The sequence below is a fragment of the Pangasianodon hypophthalmus genome, chromosome 1 (genome assembly GCF_027358585.1).
Source record: "Pangasianodon hypophthalmus isolate fPanHyp1 chromosome 1, fPanHyp1.pri, whole genome shotgun sequence".
Lineage (NCBI taxonomy): Eukaryota > Metazoa > Chordata > Actinopteri > Siluriformes > Pangasiidae > Pangasianodon > Pangasianodon hypophthalmus.
The window spans coordinates 5,834,357-5,858,517 of NC_069710.1; the positions used below are offsets into that span (position 1 = coordinate 5,834,357).

General features: G+C 38.4%; 1 protein-coding gene across 4 annotated transcripts in view; it reads right to left on the reverse strand.

Annotated features, from left to right (window-relative positions):
• Nucleotides 1-668: 668 nt before the first annotated feature.
• The window catches only part of scn5lab (sodium channel, voltage gated, type V-like, alpha b), a 115,918-nt gene continuing 92,425 nt past the window's right edge, over nt 669-24,161 (reverse strand). For 2 of the 4 annotated variants that reach the window (XM_053234754.1, XM_053234762.1), the window contains 11 exons: nt 17,940-18,060; nt 15,676-15,830; nt 13,050-13,223; nt 11,623-11,745; nt 11,072-11,194; nt 8,210-8,482; nt 7,364-7,417; nt 7,086-7,223; nt 6,857-6,961; nt 5,853-6,123; nt 669-4,832 (listed from right to left, as the gene is read on the reverse strand). In XM_053234754.1, the coding sequence (XP_053090729.1) occupies nt 3,607-4,832; nt 5,853-6,123; nt 6,857-6,961; nt 7,086-7,223; nt 7,364-7,417; nt 8,210-8,482; nt 11,072-11,194; nt 11,623-11,745; nt 13,050-13,223; nt 15,676-15,830; nt 17,940-18,060 (2,763 nt within the window). In that variant the 3' untranslated portion in view covers nt 669-3,606. Of the gene's footprint in view, nt 4,833-5,852; nt 6,124-6,856; nt 6,962-7,081; nt 7,224-7,363; nt 7,418-8,209; nt 8,483-11,071; nt 11,195-11,622; nt 11,746-13,049; nt 13,224-15,675; nt 15,831-17,939; nt 18,061-24,161 lie in introns of all 4 variants that reach the window. The other 2 variants (XM_053234764.1, XM_053234758.1) reach the window with 1 other exon arrangement.

The window sequence follows — 24,161 nt, forward strand, 5'->3', positions numbered from 1 at the left end:
GTAAAAAATAAATAAATAAATACATACATAAATAAACAGGCACAAAATTATTTGAGGGGCAAATGACTGAGGTCGTGTTATGTTTTGACCTCAGAGAACCTCCAAATATATACCTTTAGGACTCCAGATGCTGACTCTGGCTCTGTTTTGGTCATCCGTACCGGCTTATAGCTAGAATATTTAGCCCCGAAGCCTGATACTAGATCAGTTTTCCCTATTTCATCACACACCGTCATTCCAGCTCCCTTAAGCAGCATCAGAATTTGATCACTGAATTTTCTTAGGAAAAATGTAAATAAAAATGACAAGTTTAGCAAATTCTACTATTTATAAAATACACTGCTTTCAGATAACTAATAATTTATACATCATATATGCAAAGCATAGACAAAATATGCCTTTTAATTCCTGTATCTGCTCTTGTATTGCACAAACTGGCATCTTAAAACATACAACAGATAGAAAAGTTTCCCTGTGCTTCATTTGTGGGTGATTAAATACATATTGTGTGAATCTCCAGTCAACTTGGGTACCAAAGCATTATTATGGAAAGTAGAAAGAGTCGTTTCGTTACATTCTTTGTACATGTGCTGATGGATGTTTTTTTGGGGGGGGGGGGCGAGGAGGCGGAGGGGGGGCGAGGAGGCGGAGGGGGGGGCGAGGGGGGGGCAAGCGGGGGGGGCGTGAGGGGGGTACAACATCCATATGTTTCTGCAAGAAAAAAAAATTATGTTATAAATGCCATCCCACTTAATAAATTCATACTATAGCTGTTGCATTTCAGTGAACACTCTATTGTAACCTGCAGTGCATACTGTAAATGTTTTATCAATTAGTATGAAGGTTATGAACAGAAATTTCAGAGACTTCCAACAATTTAAATCCAAAATTGAAAAATGAAGTATGTTTTGCTTAAGCTGTCTTTGTCAGTATGAGTATAAAGGTAGGATAAAGGTAGTTTTTATCTTGAAGTATTTTGCAGTTCAGTCGAGTACTGCTATATTGTCCGTTTTCCTTTCTCTATTTCACTGTGCCTAATTATTATAAAAATAAGAGTTACGCCTCCAAGCATAGTTGGTTCAGGTCGTCCTTCCCTCGTCTTCTTGCTGAAGTAACTGGACTTGACTCTTTGGTTTTGTAAAACCAAATGTGAGCAGCTTGAGAGTGATGCTAAGTGCTCAACAGAAGGAGGCCTGGGATCCCCTCCTCTAAACGTCAAACCGATCTGGTCTGCCTCCATCACACAGAACCCACCTGGAGTTATTAAATCCAGCAAGGAGTAGCACTTTGCTGAAGTTATATGGATATACACACCAACTTATGCCCATACTATCTTGTAGGTTCTCAGCCGTTTGACACACATTATACAGGCTTATACACACAGCTTCCTTCTGGGTAGTATATGGCTCCTCTCCTGTGCAAAAAATAACCAAAGGGAGTTTTTCCACAAGAATTCCAGTTACTATCTTTTGTATTTGTGTATGTTCAAAGTGAAGATAAGTGATTATCACGTCTGCCCTGGTAGAGATCTGAGAACAGGACATCAGCTCCTACATTAACCTCATCCCACACATGATTGAATCTAAAGAAGTTATATACTTATTCATTCCAGGAAGTGAAAACAATGTTTCTTGTGTAACATTTATTCAACTGTACTGGGTACCATTTGTAAATATAATATTATTTAAAACGTTATACAATGCAAGCAATCCCCATATGCATCTCCTTAGATTGCTGAGAGAAACAGGATATTCCGTTGCTTCTGTGTATCTGACAGATTTGTTTTCGAGGCTCACAAAATATACATTTTCCCAGCAAATATGCTGCACAGTCATGTTGGTAAAGCAATTGTTCGGTCATCCTTGTAAGACATTGCAAACCTTCCAGATGTCTTGTATTTCACTCATTCAGTTGGAGTGATTTTAGGTAAAAGCCCTTTGTATTTCCTTTAAAACATATTCTTATTTTTCTTTTCTTCGAAACAAATTTGCAACTCTTATACATGCAGAGCTGTAGCTGTGTTTATTCTAATAATGTTCCTTGTATGATAGCGAACATCTAAATACATTTTTATAACATCTATGTATAAATCAGTTAACAGTGGGAATCTGTGCCACTTTTGTTTTCCATGCTCTTTTGTTATTAATGAGGGTTGCTTGTATTATACATTGGAATTGATGAAAGTGATGTCTTGTGCTCAAATGGACTCAAATGGATTGAAGACTACAATAAGTTCAGCTAGATGATAGGATTACATTAAACGTAAATGGTTATTGACGTAATCCTCAGGCATGAAACAGCCTCACCATGCCTTTTAACGGTGAGTCTTTTGCACTGGTGAAGAGGAATAAAACAGGATTTAAGTTCTACCAGGCACACTTGGGGTCTATTGCTACAAAAACAGCCCTTCAACAAACTTGCTAACCTGACTTGAAAAACAAGTGGATTAATCTCTTAATGTGAATCTGAGATACAAAACAAATGTTCTGCAGTAAAGAATATGCCATGGAGCCAGCAAGAGATTCCCCTTAGACATAAGGTTGACATAGTATAAATGACAATTTTTTTTTTTTTGGATTTAAATATACATCTAAAATCAATATTCAACTTTTATCGAAAGGTAGCAAATTATTGCTGAACTCAGTATGTGCAAAATAAGAATTCCTTTTCAGCCTTACAAATAAAAATGGCCATTACATCTCTAAGTGATGCATTTTCCAACATGCAAATAAATACTCACAATTAAAATAAATACACAAAAATGTTTACATGTGCAGTACGTTTGATACTTTGAATGAAAGCCTGTGCAGTCTTTTGGTAGCAGTGGATGGAGATGGATGTTGTACACAAGAGACTGTTGCTGAGTCATGTTTGATTGTCTTTTACTAGTCCTGATTATAGCATCCTGTAACCAGACCAGGCTATTTGTGAGAGACTGGCTTATAGAAATATATGCAAAAAGTGGAGAGAAAAAAAGCAAAAAAAAAAAAAAAAAAAACCTAACAAACAAAAACAAAGTACTGGCAAATATTCCCACTTATCTTCTTGCTCCCCCTCTCATCGCTAGTGACACAACCTGGACTGGACAGAAGTAATTTTCATACTTAATTGTATCCAAAATGTTTTTTTTTGTAATATGAGCAATTGGTAACATTAACAAGACTATATCTCTAACGTCTTGCATTTTCTACATAGTGTGAAATCTATTGTCAGAAGGAAATCACACCAATTTAAGTAAGACCTTTTAATAAACTCAGATGGTCAGGCATACTTTGTAAATGTTGATAAACTGTATTTCTTTCAATCTAATATATGATTAGTACATCTGTGATATAACTGCAGTTAACTGCTGCAGAATCTCACTCATGCATATAAACTGAAGCAAAGTTAATGTGAGCTGTCTACACTTCGCCCCTGTATATTCAAACAAAATGTGAAACACAGGAGAATTAAAAACATCAACTTGTCCTACAAAAACCTTGAAATCTTGATGCACAGTCACATGTATCAAGAGTTTTGAGTGCTGTTTGAGCTATGTTACATTCTGTAAACAAAAAACAAAGTAACAAGAAGATTAATGTGTGAGAGAGCATTTTATACTTAATGTTATAGAAATGTTTCACGGTCTTTGTCAGGGTCAGGTTTGCTCAGGTCACTGTTCCTGGGCTCAGGTATTAGAGCTTGGAAAAGCTCACTAGTGGCTCTTGTCACACTGTCATAAGACGGCGGTGAGGAGGTCGAGGACAGGGCCTCTGTCTCAGGTCCATAATTCTCCTTCAACATGAAGGCTATGAGTCCTTCCTTCTCTGGTGGGCTGTCATCCTCACTGCTGGCAGCTCCCTCTACATTGATCTGTCGATATATGAACGAGGCTTGCCTCAACTGTCTCCGGAGTAAATGCCTTCTGTAGGCCCTCTGTATAACAATGGATGATACCTCCTCTTGCTTACGTCGTAAAGTTGTAGTGATGGGCTCGTAGGAGATTTTGGATGGATTTGCCATCATAAACTTCTCCTCCATTTGTTGCTTGAGAGCATCCATTTCGTCCGATTCACCCAGCACACGCTTGGTAAAGGCAAACAGGATGTCCAGGCAGTGAATCTTGTCACCGCTCACCATGGGCAAGTCCATAGAAATCAGCTTAATTTTATTAGGCTTGGCAATACGCAGCGGCTCGGACAGTGAATCTGCGAAATCCGAAAGCTTAGCGTACTCAATGAACTGCGTGGCCTCGGGATCGAACTTCTCCCAAACCTCGTAGAACATCTCAAAGTCATCCTCGCTCAGTGGCTCAGTGCTCTCCTCTGTGGCCACACTGAAGTTCTCCAGGATAATGGCAATGTACATGTTCACCACAATGAGAAAAGAAATGATAATGTAAGTAACAAAGAAGGTAATGCCTACTGAAGGGTTCCCACAGTTGCCCCGGACAGTGGTGCCTATGTTTGGCACATTGGGGTCACACTCTTCAGGGGAGTTATTCAAAATGGGACTGAGCAGGCTGTCCCAGCCAGCTGATGTCGTTATCTGGAAAAGGCAAATCATGCTGTTGCCAAATGTCTCAAAGTTGAACATGTCATCAATTCCACCTTGTTTCTTCACATAGGCAAAGTTTGCCATTCCAAAGATGGCATAGATGAACATGACTAAGAAGAGCAGGAGACCTATATTGAACAATGCAGGTAAGGACATCATTAAAGCAAATAGTAACGTTCTGATTCCTTTGGCTCCTCGAATAAGGCGAAGGATACGTCCTATTCGGGCCAGTCGGATCACTCGGAAAAGCGTCGGCGAAACGAAGTATTTCTCAATTATATCTGCAAGAACAATGCCTGCAAAAAAGGAGTAAAAAACAAAATCAGTAATTTGGTAAAATAAATCTGTGAAATAAGAACATCTGTTAATGTGAATGAGATATAGCTTTATATGCAGATGCAATTCCGTCTGACTTAAATATGTGTTTGTTCAGATGTCCCTGTAGACCATAACTCCGAAACAAGACTCAAACCCAAAGCCAACTCGAATTGTCCAACTTTAGCCAAAAACCCTAACTATGTTATGTTAGCATAACCATTCCTTAAACCATGTCTTTTCTGATTCATGGTCCTAAACATGGATGTGTGTGTTTGGCTTGATCTGCAATATGGCCCACTTGAAAAATGGACACAACCATACATTTTCCTTTGCGCTCGCAAACTAACAACTGTCAGATGGCTCAAACCTCAATCACTTCCCAATCGCCTGAGCTGACAGACTTGATTGCTGCAATTACCTTCACCTTAACTCAGGCCTCCTTTTTGCAGGGGTGGTCACTCTATCTCCTTGCTAACTCTTTGTCGGTGTCATTTTCTTCCATCAGGGACATCTAGTCTCAAAACTGGCCAGGCTTGCTACTTAAGCATGGTCTGTCTCTTTCTTTGTAGATATAGTGCTGTACAGCTGCACTGGAGGTAGACCTTGATAAGTCAAGCCAAGGTTATGTTGGCTTTACAGTTAATCTTCTCCATGTGGCTGATGAAGAGCTTTTCTCCCCACTGAGGGATTCCTTGATTTTGTAGTTGTATTCTGTTGTGGTGGAGGATGTTACTGTTCATTATGACCAGTTCATCTAAATCAACAAGAGTTGAGCCTACTATACAGTGGATGCAAGATTACCATCCTTTTATTTTTTTTTACATTTATTTTCCCTCTTTCTATTTTCTTCCTTTTATTTCCAAGCATGAGTACCTACCCAACCAATATCAAAGCTATGACGAAACTGATACCTGCTTGATATCATAGTAATCAGTGTTCGGTGAATTATGCTTAAGGGCCTTACACTAACTCTCACTCAGAGTCCTGCCTTGTCTTACCCACAATGGAGAGAATGACTACCACAAAGTCAAAGATGTTCCAGCTGATGGTGAAGAAATAGCAGCGGAGAGCGATGATCTTAGTGATGCACTCGGTGGTGAAGATGACAATGAAGGCCAGGTTGATATTATACAGGATGGTCTCCATGTAAGGGGACTGCTCATCTGTCTCCACCATCATGGTCAACATGTTCAGGAGGATGAGCAGCATTATAATGATGTCGAAGGCTTGTTTTGACACCAAGTCAAAGAAGAATCCTTGGATTGGGTTCTGAATGGGAGAACAATTTGCATCATTGTTACACTTTCATTTGTATACGTATATGGCTAAAAATACGTGGACACCTGAACATAACACCTATATGTGGTTCTTCCCCAAACAGTTGCCACAAAGTTGGAAGCACACAATTGTCTAGAACATCTTTGTATGCTGTAGCATTAAGATTTTCTTTCACTGGAACAAAGTAGCCTAGCCCATACATGTTCCAGCATGACAGTGGCCCTGTGCACAAAGCGAGCTCCATGAAGACATAGTTTTCCAAGATGAATTAGCATAAATCTCCACAGACATGGTCTAAAATGTAGTTCTTCTCAGAAGAGTGAAGCCTGTTATAGCACTAAAGGGGAAGCCAACTCCATATTAAATCCAATGGGATGCTCAATGGTCCGGTGTCCACTTACTTTTGGCCTTATAGTGTATTTCAGTACAGTCACATGAACTGAGGCATGAACTCCCATGTCACCATTTTTCATTTAAAAACTTCATTTTTTAACCTAATAGAAATAATCGATTTTGTGTATATTCATCAAAACTAAATATATGTAGTTAGAACGCTAATGCGAGGGTATCTACATGTAAATTCTCAGACAGTGACCTTATTTCATACATTATATGAAATATAATTGTGTATAGTGATATAAAATTTGTATTACACAAAATAAATCCAGTATTTTGCACAGATTTTTTTGTGGATAATTGGTAAGAATAATAGCTATATACTCACCAAAGGCCTAGGAATAGGTTTCTGAGGTTTTTTTGATCCAAGCTTTTTCATAGCATTATAATATTTTTTCTGCTCTTCAGTCATGAAGATGTCCTGTCCACCTAAGTGCAGAAGGACTTCACTGTTATTATTGATGTATAGTGTGGAAATAGCATTATATTATACTGTATAATACTTTGCAGCAAATTTCAGTCAGACTTTTTTTTTTACAATAGATATTGATACTTATCTTTCGTTTCTGTTGGTTGAAGTTGTCAATGATCACACCGATGAACAGATTTAGGGTGAAGAATGATCCAAAGATGATGAAAATCACAAAATACAGGTACATATATAAGTTGTGCTCCTTAATTGGCTGCTGCTCCACCTGTCAAATTAGACAATGACAAATTTATTTCTATCATATGAATTTATCTACAGATGTATATTTCCTATATTGTAACTACAGATTGAAAAAACATTATTTTGCTTATTTTAAAAAAATTAAGGTATCTGTTCCACACTTACAGCTCGTGAATCCACTGCTGCATACATGATGTCCATCCAGCCTTTAAAAGTAGCCTTAGCAGGGAAAAAAACAGGCTTAAGATGTTTCAACACTTCACATGCATATGCTTATTATAGAACGCATACTAATATAGTCATACAAATGACGCAAGTTCATGTGTGCTTCCGGTTAATATGTAGATATCTACAGGACATGCCTATAGCAGCACTCTTCCTTTTTACTGTGTGAAACTAAAACCTTATATCTATATCTGCAGCCACTTTTGTGTCAGTAATGGACAATTGAATGTTCACTCCTCTACAAATCAGGTGTAAAGAGAAAAGAAAAAGCTCCCTCAGTCAGTGTGAATAGGGAAGTGATGACCAAATATGGACTTCCATCTGATGCATGTATTTTTTTAATGAAAAGAAAGAAGAAGGGGAATATAAGGGGAGTCCTCTTTTAGACCAAGTTGCCTTTTTTTGCCTTGGTTATCAGTAATTATAGGGCTTTTGTGAATGGGCTAGGACTGACTATTTCTAGATGCAAATGGAAGGTTTGTATTGAGTCAAGTCTGAAGAAGGTGATGGAAAGGAGCTAAGTGACTTGTTGCTAGGCTACCGCACCAACTAAGTTAAAATGAAGAACGAAGTGCATGCACTCTTGCTGAGAACAAAATTCTGTATAATGGCCCCAGTGATAGCTAAAAATAAAGTTCCGCTGACTTGTTGATTGATTCGTACTCATGGACAAGCAGAGGTGGGCAGCGACAAAGTGCAAGACAGAAAGAAAAGAAAGTTTCACACTGAGCGCTGTGTGTGTGCGTTTGGCAAGGAAACGTTCCTAAGAGGAAAAAGATCACTCACCACTTGAAGCAGTGCAAGGTAGCCAGCACCCACGTTATCAAAGTTGACTTTTACTTTTGTCCAGTAGTACTGGGTATCGTTCATAGCCAGGCACTCGGTCTTGTTGTTAATGTGTGAGACGTTGTAAATGAAGCCTGATTGGCTGATGCAGCGGCCAAATTTTCCAGCAAACAGGTTCACGCCCATGATGCTGAAGATGAGCCAGAAGATGAGACACACCAGCAGGACGTTCATGATGGAGGGGATGGCCCCAATCAGCGCGTTCACCACCACCTGGTGACCATGGATGCAAACAACAATTAGAGTTTTGACAGGGAATGGACAGCATTTCTTCTGTTTTAGACTAGCTGTAAATTTTAATTTAATATTTACATAAACACTATGTTCTCTAACAATCCTTAGCAGTGATTTTCCAATAAGCATTTCTCAAAAGATACAAAGAAGGATGAAAAAACATCATGATGATGGTCATATGCATCCATAGCTCAGTACAGTGTAACATCCGAGTCATTTTATATATATATATATATATATATATATATATATATATATGTGCATACACACACACACACCAACCCATCGCAGGACACACTGCACACAAATTCACACACTACAGACAATTTTGGAAATCCCAATCAGCCTTTGGACTGGGGGAGGAAAACGGAGTACCCGGAGGAAATCCCCAAAGCACGGGGAGAAAACGCAAACTCAGTGCACACAGGGTAGAGGCCGGAATCAAACCCCCAACCCCGGAGGTCATTTGTAACCTTTGCGAATGGATCTATAGGACCATCTTTAGCAGCAGTACAGTAACACTGGCAGTTGGGTAGTTTAGCATTACAACAGGAATAACATCAGGACAGAGAGAACATATATATACACACACAAACATTGACACCTATTTATGTAGTGCATGTTAGAAAGCACCCTGGTTCTCATTCCCAGTTGTTTTTTTTTTTTTTTTTGCATCTGCAATAATTTTTCAGATAATAGGAAGTGTCACAAAGAGATCTGCCAAACAGCTGATCCTCTGCGAACGAGACTGCCGTGTAAACGCCTCACTGCCATGTAAACAAGGCCATGTGCCTCAGGCAGCTGCTGTTAACACGCTGTGACGTCTAATCGTGTTTGCCAGACCTACAGCGAAATAGAGGGAATTCCGTGCAGCTCTGCTAATTCACAGGGAGATATATAGTGGACGTTTTATATCAGTGACATTTTCTGTAAAGAGATATTTATATAACATTCTTGGAAGGAGTCTCCAGTGTCATAAAGACATAAAGCTGTAACTTAATTTTTCTGTCACAGGAGAGTTTTCAGGACAGTTGACTTTGCATTTTCCTGTTTCTCGAGACAAGCTGCATTTTTTTTCATCTTAAAGAAAATTTCTAGGTGAAGGAACAACTGTTTAAAGCTGTTATCGTCCTAATATTAGTGATAACAGGAACTTTTCAAGTGATAACAGGAACTTTTTTATGCGGACATTAAATGTAACTCAAAATGGTTAAAATCTATGATGTGATGTTCTTTAATAAATAAAAAAAATTAATAATTGAACAACTGCTGCAGTACAAGAGGAATAAAACAATCTGGATGTGCTGTTATTGGTAAACAATCAACAATTACATCACGCCACCCCTTCACTGATTATTTTCCTATAACAGCAAGCCCTGTTGTGTTTTATTCGTTACACAATGCTGATTAGCTGCCACTCAAAGCTGAATTAACAAGCCATGTCAAGGAGGGTTAATATGATTTTTACATTTAATGCACGAGCCACGACTACACTGCATTGTTGTGCAACTAAGAGAAGATAAATATAATACATAGCTAATACTGACCACATGCCTGTTGAAGGAAAAGAAAGATGAGGAAGATCTGATTTGGGGAATTACTTGAATACTGATGGTATTCTGCATTTACTATGTTTATTTTAGTACAATTGATCCTATTTAATATGTCATATTTATTTATTATATAGTCCAGGCTACCATGATATGATACCAGAGTTACTCCTTTAGAATACTGTCAGAAAAAAAGAAAGATGCATTTAACAGTATAGTATTGGTTTATAAAATGGATACATTTAACATTGGTTACACTGAAAGAGCTGAGTGGTGTACATCTGCATACAAGACATTTACATTGAGCACAGCATTATACAAAACCATAGTGCAGTAATTATGAAACGTAATACTGGCAAGATGTTTCACTTTCATCTGGAGAAGTCTGGTGAATATGTGAAGTATGCAATGACCAATCAGTCAGACTGTGGATTGAATAGATCAGACATTATTAAAACTTAAAAGAAGAGTGAAAATGACAGGTAGATGGCATGAGCTTTTCAATTATATTAGCTTTTGTGCTGACTGTGTTGAAGTATGGTCCAAAAGAGTTATTTTATATTTATAAATATTATAAGCATTTAGTAGTAGTAATAGACTTAGTGTTTCGTAACATAACATTAATAACATTAACTGAATATTTAAGTACAAGAAAAACGCTTTCCACTGGATAAAAGCCTTATTTATCATTCATTTTAAGTCTCAAATTTGATCTGTTAAATCTGTAGGTTTGATTTAATTGTAGTCTAATGCTATGAATTGGCTTGTTATAATGTTATATAATGCCCATAAATAATATTATTATTTCTGTTATACTATTTGTGTGTATGTATTGAGTTTTTGTGTTTACAGTGTACTTTTTGTGTTTTGAATATTTTTTTTCTTTTGAAAAATGCACTGAACTTAAAAATGCATTGAAAGTGGAGAAAATAGAGGCAGACGACAGAGGACAGTGAAGTGGCAGATGGAAATAAAGAGAGAGAGAGACAGAGACAGAGAGAGACAGAGAGGCTCTTACCCTCATGCCTTCAAATCTGGATAGAGCTCTTAGTGGCCTGAGAGCCCTGAGGGTCCTAAGTGATTTGATGGCAGCCAAGTCAGAGTAGCCTAGTGTGTTGGCTACGAGGCTTATTAAAGACACCTAAAAGGGGCACAGAGAATGGAGGAGACAGAAAAGATAGAAACGCAGTATTAGCAAGCTGACAAATCCTGCCAGGCATAGGGTCCATGCACTTCCTGTGGAAGTAAAAGGAAAGGACTTCCCGCCTCTGACTCATGGTAGCTGGGTAAAAGAACAGAGGTAGTTAAATAGTTTTAACAGCTGTATTTGCTGTTTCACGGGTCCATGTGTGATCACACCTGGAGAAAGCACAAAAGTCGTAAGTGCTGAACAGACATGGAGAATGTGTGTGTGTGTGTGTGTGTGTGTGTGTTCGGCAGAAGGCTTCGGAGAACCTGGGAAGGATGAAAACGTTTATTGAGTGACCTAACAATCACTAATCTACTAAAGGCATCACTGTGTGTTTAAGTGGCCCGGCAATGGCACAGGCCGGCTAAAGAAATCCTTACCCTCATGCCAGCAAAGCGAGATACGGCCCGTAGCGGCCTCAATGCCCGAAGGGTCCTTAGAACACGCAAGGTGCCAATTTGATCATAATTGAAGGTACTCGCCAACAGGCCAATCACTGAAATCTGTGTAAATTGAAGTGTAGTTTGTTCAGTTAATGCCAAGATTATACGTTGTTCCTCAAGTTATAGCCATAATGTTACACGACATTTCATTAGACAGCTACAAAGAAAATGAACTAGCATAATGATCACTATGGAGCGCTTTCCTAATCTAATATAGACAGACCATATTTTCATCTTCCAACATTAAGTCCTTAAAAGAAAAGTGAGAGCTCCCCGTTTGTTGCCGTGTGCCATGATATTTTATTAAGATAAGGGAATGTTTAAGCCCATAGAGAACAACCTAGACATTGCTTAGATTACATTCATAATAATTTATGAACGGTATGGGTAGTCTGTTTTGGGACAGAGGGAGTAAAACCTTAGGTTATCTTTTCTCCATGGAGAATTAAAACAAGCACTGGAGAAGCATTTGGTCTCGTGCATAATATTTGTGGAGATATTAAAAGAATGTTAAGGGGTTAATATTGCTATACAAGACCGTCTGCTTATTATGGTTTTTTTTTTAATGTGTGTGCACAGTGTATGTGCTCTAATGGGCTGTTTTATAGCTTTAACAGTTATAGCCCACACATTACAGTGTGATGTAATATACAGTCCCTTTTTTTCCCCTCTACACTGTACACTGTCAGATACACAATATAGCTTTGGTATTATGAGGTTACACTATATGAACAGTCTTTACATGTGTATTTTAAATATTCTGCCTAAATTACATAACTTTAAGTTATATGTTCTATCACACATATCATTTGCAAGATGATAAAACAGTAATTATAAATTATACAGTCTGCACCTTTGGGAATGATCAGTTAAAAAAGTTATGAAAAAAATGTCTTTGCGGTTAGTCAATTTAATCTCACGCTGAAAACACGAAAAAAATCTAAGCTTTAATTTAAGTACATTTATTCTAAGAAAATAAAAATGTTAATAAAATGAAATGTAAATGAAAAATAAAATGTTTTTATATAATTTTATAATTAAATACAATTTTAACAAAACCAGTTATGTCGCAGTTATTGATCCATTGAAATTCATATGAATTAATTGAAGCATGTTACCATTTATATTATTCTTGACTGTTTAGAAACTCTAAAGTGGTCAACCCTGGCTTCCTGTTTCACTGTCATTTTATTTTCAGCTAATTAGCCAGCATAATCCAAATTAACCACAAAGACAGTTTTATAACCTTTTTTTTTTTTTTTTAAATCCAAGGGTACCAATAATTCTGGAACTGACTGTATGTTTAAGACAATATTGTAATCCGCACACATCGAAAGGTAAGAATGAAATGAAAAATCACTTACATCAACGATTAGAAAGTCAAGCCAGCACCAGTAGTTGGTGAAGTACTTCTTAAAGCCATATGCGAGCCATTTCAGTATCATTTCCAGGATGAAGATGTAGGTGAAGATCTTGTCTGCAAACTCGAGCACAGTCTTGGTCACTTTTCTCTGTTCAATGTAAATGTCTTCAAATGCCTATCACGAGAGAAGAAAGGACAGAGATGAAGTTGAGGACAAAAGTGTGTATTAGTGTGTGTGATGGAAGTAAGAAAAAGTTAATCCAATATACTAGCAGTTTATGTGACAGCGTCTGTAAGCTAAATATGCACTCCTGACGTCCAGTGACCCCACGTTCTTGCTAGAACTGCTGGGCTGTCTAGTGCCTTTGACATTAATGAGCACAGACAGAGAAGTGACAAGGAAAACACTGGATAGCATGTCGCTGAGTCTCCACTGCCTTCCACATGCCCTCCATCATCAATGTGCTGGGCAAGAATTACTAACTATCCACCTACTCACACTGTAATGGGACTCTTTCTAAAGCAGGGATTATTTAACTCAGGGTTAACTCTTAGCACAACTTTATATTACAGTACAGTAATAAAGCATGACCAGAAGTGCTGGTAATAGAAAATAATCAGCGATGTAAAGAGGAGGTACTATTAACACCCTGAAATTGATTAAAATGAAATAAGTACAGTGTATTTTATTAATGAATGTTGCATCCTGTTTAACCTTTTTCACCATTTACAGTTACATTTAATGTTGTTGAATGTCTGCAAAACAATTTGGTTCCTCTTAGAACAAAAAAAAAAAAAACCAGCTCATTGTTACTGTGAAAACATAAAGTCAGAGCGCTGACGCTGGAGACTCCCCTTATAAATGTTAAATGAAGGTCTCCTTACAGGAAGCTTCACCACAGCAACGATTATACAGTTTCCTTTTTTTTCTTATTAGTATTACATTGTGGAGTTCCTGTGAACGAGCTGTTACTATAGGATAAGTCAAATGAAAACCTTAAAAGTGTGACATAAATACAAAAAAAAGGTACATTAAATATGTAGTTGCAAAAGTAAAAAGGTACTACAGGTCCATTGTTCTCAATAGCCCCTTCTACTGCTACCTTAAACCTGAAATACTTTTGTGACACCTATTTGCAATGAACAATGCAAAATTTGACTCACCCTTGTATTAGAATGAGTACTTTAATAAAAACCTTTGCGATTTGAATTACAGGATAACGGGTCAGGTGCGGATATCCTGACTTTCCACTGCAAGACATTCAAAACAACCTGCACCCTTATATGCATCATATCCAAATTAGTGCACAATACAGTGAGTCATTAAGAAAGTCAGCACTATGCATCTGTTGCAATTTGCCTACCCACTGATTTCAGCAAAGTTAGCTGTTTCCACCCCCCCATCCCCTTTTTTTTCCCGCTTACTTTGCTTTTCATGTGTGATCGTTCAACTCTGTATGAAAGAGCAGCTGTTTGCTGAGGAGGTGTTGGTAAATGCCACCAAAATACCAGGCAGTCTAGTTCACCTGGCATCCAGGCCCTCAGACAGGCCAGTGGCATTAGCCTCTCTTTGTGAGTCACTCACTAACAAAAGGCACTCCTGTGCAGTTAAGAAGGTTCTGCACAGTACGAAAGTTAAAGGTTTTGCAACATTACACAGTAGCGGTGAGCTTTTTTTTTTTTGCTCTGACATTTGTTGACTCCTTCGTGCAGCACTTTTAAGAAAGGCAGCTGTTGGTGGTTAAAGAAAATGCGTGCTGTATAGATCAGTCAGCTCATGGCAATGCTTTCAGCATGATATTTGCTTTACAGTGGAAAACTTTCTCAGCGTTGTCAAATTCCCTGGAATCTTCTGGCAGATCAACCATTTCCTCGATGTGAACTATGAAAGAGATTATTGCTCAGCATCTCTAGCGGCTTGTGGCATCTGTTAAAACTGATTATCGTCAGCTGAGAGTTGTGCTTTTGTTGCCCTGTCACAGCTCTCTCATGAAGATGCCTGATCCTGGATGTTGATCACAAAGCAGGCGGTCTGACTCCTTTAGCTAACTAACAGAGCACCTTCTGGAAACTGTTCCAAGGTCAGCCTGATTATGAAGTTTGTAGGCACAGAAATTGAGGACAATGGTAGCTTTAGCTCATTGACTCAGCTAAAGTGCAAGACTAACTTTTCTATTACTGCTTCTTTTTCCAAAAGACCTGACAAACAGTGGCTGTGCAGTGCCTGAGTGGTTTCGAGACTTTACACAGAAGCCGTGTACTGTTCTTGCTCTGACATTTATTGACTCCTTTGTGGAGAACTCTTAAAAGGACCACTACTGGAGGTGAAATACTAAAAGTTCAGTTGTCTACTGCTCTTGCTCTGAACAATCTCCATAGTGTATGAAAAAATCCTGGCGCAAATCTATCAATTCTGTCAATTCTGTCAAGTCTGTAAAAATGTTGGTGTAATCGTGGGGAAGATTATTGGGGGCATATTTTCCCTCGCAGACAACATAAGTAAACAGATTTTCCTGAATAAACATTAACATTAAGTTCAACATGAACATGAATTGTGTTGTGTTATCAGTTTAATATTTTAGCTTACATTAAATGTAATGTGTGAGTTTTGTGTAGGCTGTGCTCACCAGAGCGCCGCTGCTCAACAGGATCATGAAGATGATGAATGATTCAAACCAGCTGTGCTCCACTATCTGATAGCTGGTCTTCCTGAGCCGCCACCACACCTTGCCCAGACCTGCACTAGTGTCGATATCACAGCACTGGAAATGACGGATGCACACTAGCAAGGGAAAACAGGGTAAAAAAAAAAAAAAACAGTTATACATAGTGCACGAGAATACAAACGAAATAGCTACCTGTGAATGATTAAAAAAAAGAGAGCATGTATTTACAAAAACAAATTTACAGGCTCTATTATTATAAGCATTCCTAATAAATGGAGCAATTCTAAGCTGCCTCGAACAGGCATTTAGTCTCAGTTAAAAGGTACATGTCTTCAGTAATCACACGCTTATCGAATCGGTCAGTGATACATGGCTGTTATGTGACATGAACCCAAGCAGCATCAATGACTCTTTAAAAGCCTTCCATCTATAACAATAGGTCGCTAGCATAAAATCACATTTGAGCCTCCCCTGGGCGTCGAAGTGTCTCCATTACCGGCATTTGAGCTTCTCCAAATTAACTTATTGCCTGTAAACTTAATAACAGGATTATGGTAGCAGGGTCTTCTCAATTCAATTTGTACTGATGCTCCAGCTCTCTGTAGGAAGCCTTAGACATTTTAGCACCCCTGCATCATCATTTGTCAAGCAATTAACAGCTATCAACGTAAAAAAAAAAAAAAAATCACACAGCTCAATGACTATGGCAAGCACTGAGAGTTCCTCAGCCTGATCTGATTTGGCAGCGAACATGCTAAAAACACAGAGTACCGGTAATTTTACAGAGAGCTTTTTATGACACCCCTTCTGTCAGATATTGGTCAATTTTCTCTCTACTTATCTTGAAGAACTCTATGTACTTAGGAGTAATTACACACCAGAAACGAGATGCTATTGCCAATTAAATGCATATTTTCCTGGAAGATGTTCTTGCTTCAGTTATATGTAATCTTACATTCCGTGCATTTGTTTAATTTTGTATTTAATCCAAGCCTCCTTTAGACAAGCTGGTTAAGTACACTTAGAGGAACATGATGTGGAGGTAAGGTTAGTGTACACAGCTGTTTGAGAATATATGGTTCATATTTTGCAAGATATGTAAATACAAACTACTTTTAAGAAATCCATCTATGGCAATGTGATTTTTTTAGCTGACATAACAAATTAACTTATAGTTAATTTGTTTGGGCTGGCACTAAACCACAGGCAGTACAGTTACTTTGTGTTAACCCCATTTTCTCCCGATTTGGTTATTTGTCAATTTGCAACCTCTCTCCTATCACATGACAGCTACCAATTAGAAAGAGTGAATGCTACCATGTGTCTTCTTCAAGACACGTGAAGCCACAGCATCGTTTTGAACTACTGCTCATGTTACATCACAGGGCAGCTGAACACACTCCAAGCAAAACTGTCCATTTCATCATAAATGAGCTCACAGATGTCCACGATTGGCTAGTGTCGCCAATTTTGCTATCCTGGACTCCAGGCCATGGATTGTTGGGATTCATACTAGGGACTTCCCAACAACATGGAGATCTGTTGCACCACAAGACCAATTTATTCATATTTATATTTAAACAATATTTTACTGTACTCATCTTTAAACAGTTCTGTATGGCTTTTTGTGCTAAAGAAATCTAACAGAATTCTCACGATTTTGGCTTAATGTCAGCGAAAGAAATATGTGTGTTTTGGTCAGCACTAAACTTCACGTAATAAAATTACATATTCATATAAGCATTATTTTACAGCAATCTGCTCTTCACTGATTTCCACATATATAAAAATAAGCCCAGGGTTGTCTTATAGGCATATACTGACAGCTGATTGGTCATGTTTCAGTACACCTGGGCTGATTGGTCGATCGATGAGTTTGAAATCAAATATGCATCATCAGTCATCACATTACCAGGGTGTGTTTCAATCCTGACAGACATTTTTAGATCTTTGCTGACACAGGATACACCATTTGATGCCCCACAGACCTTTTAAAAGTCAGTTAATTGTTTAATGTCTTAGATTAAATAGCCATTGAAGGTGAAGCTAAAGATGTGTCCTTCTGCCAAACCTAACTGAACAATCTCTTGCAACTCAGCATGATAGCAGGGCTGTAATGATAAATGTTCACCCCGTGATTACTATGAAATACTAAATATTCTTGATGATCTGCATGAGTTTATCACAATAAACACTGTCTTTCTGGGATTATAAAATGTACTTACCATCAGGGAGACAATTTTCAGGGTCCATGTCCTCCTCTGCCATCTCGGAGTATTCATCTTCCTCCTCTCCAGGCTTTCGGAGGTCAATTGTGCTGCCCTCGGATAGGCTGATGTCGTCACTCTGAAAGCCAAGTGAACCAATCAGTCTACTGATTGCTTCTGTAACACTTCTAAATGATGGTTCTTACAAGACACTTGTGCTGAGAGGTAAAAACACCAGTGATGTCTGACAAGCTCCGGCTTTCTCTTATTATTTTATGCACAGAGTTAAATATTCTGCTGCATCCTTAACAGGCCATTTTACTAAAAAGCACAAAGTACACGTTAGTCCTAGAGTGGGCGTCATTTAATCTCACAGACCATACATCAACAGGGTGTCCTGTACACCAAAGTTCTGTGCTTCTGTGATTCTTTTGACATTTAAATCTGTGTATGATTATAAATTGAGTTAGTATGTGTGATTAAGGAAACGATGCTTGTGTGAGTGACACTTTAAAAAAAAAAAAAAACATAATTGAGATGAGCTGTTGGTAAAGTTACATCATGGACTGCGTTCTAAATGCACATAGTTTTTCAAGATGTCATGACCTAAACACTACTGCCGAAATCCTGTTGAGAGGTTTAAGGTCCAGTTAGTAAAGACAGGATGCAGGTGTATAAATGCAGCATTTGTTTTATTTGTGTAAATCCAAGAATCATTGTGAAGGTCTATTATGAGGGTTAGAACACAAGCAGACAGCAACAAACCAGGATGACCCATAATCGTAAAACAGGGGAAACAGGTATGGGTCAAAAACCAGGAAATACTACACATGAAACTGGAACTAGAAAACAAAGCTCGTACTTAACAAGGCAATAAATGCACGATGAGACTTTGCAATGGTATTATGACACGACAAAGTATAAACAGGCAAATTAATCAAGGGCGAGACACAGAACAGGTGAACACAATCAGGTAACACACCAATGGCAAAATGGGTGGAAACAGACATCACTGAGAAGCATACTATTCAAAAGAAAGTACTACTAGTGTATCCTGTCATCGTATCTACTGTACATTATAAATAATGGCGTAAAATCATCAGTGAGCCTAGATCAGGTTTGTCATGTCTGTCAAAAAGCACTTGGAAGGCAATGAAAAGAATAATATTTCATGTCAATATACAGTGTTACATGGTCCGTCAGATTCCATTTTACCTAGTCTCGGGTTTCAGGTGAGGAGCTGATAACATTCTGGGTCAAGGGCAGATACATTTCCACATCATTATACAAAGAAATTTAATTCTATTCAAACACATAGCGTGCACGACAATCAGACAATACAGCTTTATCAACCCCAAAATGGTGTAGCAGATTAAATTAATTGGCAAATTAGAAGAGCAATTGCTATATTAACACTAATTCTGCTGAAGGTGCCGTTGTTTCAAGCATGGGTTATAAGTTCGCCACATACTTTTGTAAGCACAGTCTTGCACTGTCTTTATTTCAGGAGTGTTTGCAGGATTGATATTTCACACAGAGTTTATGGACAGCACACATAGGTGATATTTATTTGGGGTGGGGTTTGGGTTCGTGTGCACCTTTGGGACTAGCTCAACCATTGATTCGGCTTCGTCGTCATACCTCTACCTCCTTGAAAAACTCACATGAGACGAAAGCTACTCAGGTTGTTGTGTGGCAGTGTGGTAGTGCTGACGTGAGTGTCTGATGAAACCTAATACACCCCATTGCCCTCCCTTGTTTGTGAGACCCTGTGGGTGACATTTTTGCCCCTGGCCTCTCTGGCGCAATAAAAAACTGACACCACGTCATCATGGCTAGACAATATTGCTTGACGTTGAAGGTGAGGAATTTCTGTTTTACAAGCCTAATTACAAGAAGTTAGTAAATGAGTCTCAGTATCATCTCCGACTTCTAGATGAGTGCATACGTGTTCAACACTTCATAGCAAAATGCATGGACTGTACATACTGCTCATAACTGTAGAGTGTTGTATTGAAATATAAGAGAATAAATTAATTTAATGCAAATTTTCCCCATCTGTAGTGCTAAGCTTCCAACAAAGCTGTGTATGCGTATATATGAGGAAGGACAGTGTCGGTTTGGAAAGAGGGCAGAAAGAGGAGGAAAGATAAAATGAGGAGACTGGGCAGCTGTGGAAATGATGTGCATCCTTCCTGACACGAGGCTGCTGTGTCTTGGTTTCGCATTAAAGCAGAGGGAAATGTGGTGTGGCAGTGCCTCGGAACAGTGGAGGAGGTGAGAATAAGCTTGAATCCACACCAACCAAATGGGAGCAGGAAATTATGCATTGTCACCACAGTGCAAGATCATCAGAATAACCCAGACATGTTAAATAAATATCAATGCTTCAGTGCCTTAGATGTAAATGTAAGGTAACAAGCAATGACTGTTGCATATGATGTATATTGTAAATGGATTTTGAAATTCATGCAGTCTCAGACTGTGACACTTGAGAAGAGGCTATAAACAATGTCTGCATCTCTGCGTAATATCTGTGTGTCTGTATAAGCAATCCAGAATAATCTATCCATTTCTTCATTCTTTACTACTCTGGGATCATGCCACTGCTTTCTGGGCATTGTGAGGTTCTTTCAAGACCCTGTGAGAGGAGCTGAGATGTCACGCCATCTCCCGATGCACTCACCTGCCCACACAGACCACAGACTTCCTCCTCTAACAATAAACTGAAGCCTTCACCAAGCCAACCTTTATTCAGACGACGTAAACACATAGTGGAGGCTCTGAGGATCAGTTTTCCATCTGCCTCACCATAGAGTGAGAGACAAATGAAAGCTCTTCCATTGTAGGATTTAATGTGATTGAATTGTAATTGAACACGGTTGCAGCATGTCCTCAGTGGAGTGATAATAATACAGTGCAGAGCACACAGTGATATTGTTGTCTGTCGTACATACAACCTTTCATAAAGTCCTTAGTGTAGGTCAGTGTGAGTGAAGTCACTGACTCTAAGCTATTGTCATCTTCATATGATGGCTGTTATGGCGTGTTAGGATACAGCCCTTCCACACATCCAGGAGCAAACGCCAGTTAATGGCCCTTTCTCATTGGCAGGGCATGTATGTGTGGAATTCAAGCACTGACCATGGTAGAGTTTCACATTCCAGCACCCCTGACCACCACAAAAGCCCTATAAATATCAATGCAGGGGTGCAAGGGCCTGCAGCATGCCATTCAACACTGGAGCCAAATGAAATCAGACCTATAGACAGTGTGTTGTGTGTCTGCCAGGCTCTCTGGCATGGTGGATCAGGGTTTATGAAGGTACTCTTACAGAGGTTTACTGCTAGGGATGACTGAAAACAACAAGAGTACAAAGCAGCAACCAGCTAAACAGCCATTTAATTCTGATTTACCTTGACCTGGAAGAAATTTATCAGAAATTTAACCCAGAGCCTGAATAGAACCAGTTTATAAGACATTAAGGGATGCAGAACTTTAAATATATGTCACAGGGCGACTGAGAGACTACAAAGTACTAAAAACATCAATAATGCAATCAAATCAGACGGTGCCATCGGGTTATTCGAAACTACACCCGTTCTTTAGAGTGTACAACATTGTGGTCAGTATTATAGTCAGCAAATGCTTATAGAACATATCCATTGTGCATTATGCTTGTTTACGGTACACTCCTGATCCAATTTGCTGAAGCATTTAGTGATGGCGCCATGGTACGTCTAGCACAGTACCACTTTACAGCCTACCGAAAGCATAAAGCAAACTGAACATCTCAGAACTCTGATTGTAGTAAAAATGAGCCCACTCATACTGGCATTGCATGCCAGTTAAGTGTTTGTCCCTCATATCTCACATATAAACATATTAAAAATCCTATCGAAATGGTTTTCCTTTATTGGAAAGGTTCACCCAACTTCTGGGGACTGATTGGCGCTGTTAGTGTTATTACATACTTCAGGTCCTATAAAGAGGGAGAATACAAGAATACCAACATGAAAACCAGCACTAAGAAAACAAACACTAAGAAATAAGGCAAAACGATGAAAAAAAAATAATGGCAAAGTAATCATAACTGTAACAATCGTAATAACAATAAAAATCAACAGCCATCATTTGGTGCGTATGTGTTTGTGGAATGTAGATTCCACAAGTGCGACTGAATGTTTTAATGAAGGTCTACATATGCGTGGTATGGCTGTGGCTATGTGTTGTGTCTACAGGGGTTCAGTCTTGCTAGGATTGGTTGTTCTTATTATAGCAGAAAAGGTTATGGGGTTCGCTGATGTAAATAGGTGATGAGTGATGAGACAGAATCAATTCAGAGGTTTTGCTTTGATAGATTTCTCATTGATACAGTATACTATAGTCAGTTATAAATTTTTGCTCACTTTGCCATTGTTAAAGTTTGAAACCGTGGCATGCTGCACCATGAAACACTGCGTTCACTGCATTACCACGGAATAACGTGCACACCTCACTATGTGCATGTGCACTCTGATTTCACATGGAAAAAATCTATATATTTAATTTGTGCATCTCACAAATGGAATTAAAATATCGATAACATTCATTGATGTAACAACATGAATTCAAAGTACATGGAAAAGAGGGATGGTGGGTTTACAAGGAGAATAATCCCCCCTCTTCAAATCGAGCCTTAAGTGCAAGGCTAATTTTATTCTCTTTACTAATGTGATGCAGTTGAGGACAACTCTCATGTATTAGTCAGAATAACTTAATAATCAGACATACAAACAGACAATCACACCTGATCCAGGTCATATCATATTTATCTAAACCCACACAACAAAAACTAATATCTAAATGAATGTTATTGGGATTTAAATGGGACGGCCGATTCTAGGAATGTTCCTCATTATATTCTGAGAAGGTCTACCAAACCAAGTACACAGAATAAACACAGACAAAAGAAGAAATACTGTTGCCTCATGACTCAGCTGCTTTTTATGACCATGCAGACAAACACACACCCCCAGGGACAGATTCAAACACGTTGCCATATGATTTTTACCCTTTTGCTTCACCTTTTTGACAATGCAAGCTCCACTTAGACTTTTTTTTTTTTTGCCTGAGAACCACGTAATTTAGTTCAGGCTTAAAGGTTATCAGGTCAAAAATAGGGAGTAAAGTAGCTTAATCTATACCATACTGTATAACCATATATATCTTGCTTATTAAGGGAAAACTGAAAACACTTTTATTTATTACAGGGTTATATGCAGGCAGTTTGTCTTTCCTTGTTTGTAAGATATATGAGACATTCGATTCTGATTGTAATGATTTCAATCTAGGGTTAGAGGCTTCAGCAGACTGTAGTTCAGGTGTGTGAGCTCTGTCTCTCTGTCATGCTCTGCTGTTATGACCAGACAGTATCTTCTTTCCACAATTTTTAAATTTAATTAATTAAACTGTCAGGTAAATATGGTAAAAAAAAAATGCAATGTACTCATTATGATGCCCAGTGTTATGTCATTCAGCATCTGGAGAGCTTAGGAGAAATCAGCCGGGCCAATTTTTTAGGCAAGTGTTTGTTAGGCACACACTTTACGTATACGTTATTGTTAACAGTCATTTATTTTATGGATCTTTATAAGAAGGAACCAGACAAGAGAAAGCTTGGATTGAATTGAATTGAATTGTTTGAATATACATGAATACTCTATTCCTTTAACAATAGAAAAGGTAGTGTATGCACATGTGTGTGTGGGGGACACACACCTCATTTGTTAGTGTAATAATAGTATCCTCACTTCAGATCATTGTTGCTCTTTAAATTTTCATTCTTTTTATTCACATAACAAACCACTGTTGTTTAAATCTCATTTCAGTTTTCATAGATTTATCTATTTCTGTCTATTTGTGACAAATTATAGGAAAAAATCACGGCTCTGTTATGCTCTGGCTCAGTTTGGGTTCACTTGCCCCCTTAAAAGAAAGCATCACAACAAATCAATATCAATAATCAATCACTAATCAATACAAAGTTCTCCTGACTTCTGATTGCCCTGCATGGATAGCCTGAGGATCACCACGAGATTGCTGTGGATTGTACTACACGGACACCCTAAATATGGCTGTGGATGTTTTTGGATTTTGGATAGCCTAAAGACTGTTGCTAAAAATAGCTCATGCAAGTCTCAATCATTGAACAGTCGATAACTTCATTCTGATACTGCAGATGTAAATGTAAAGCACTAA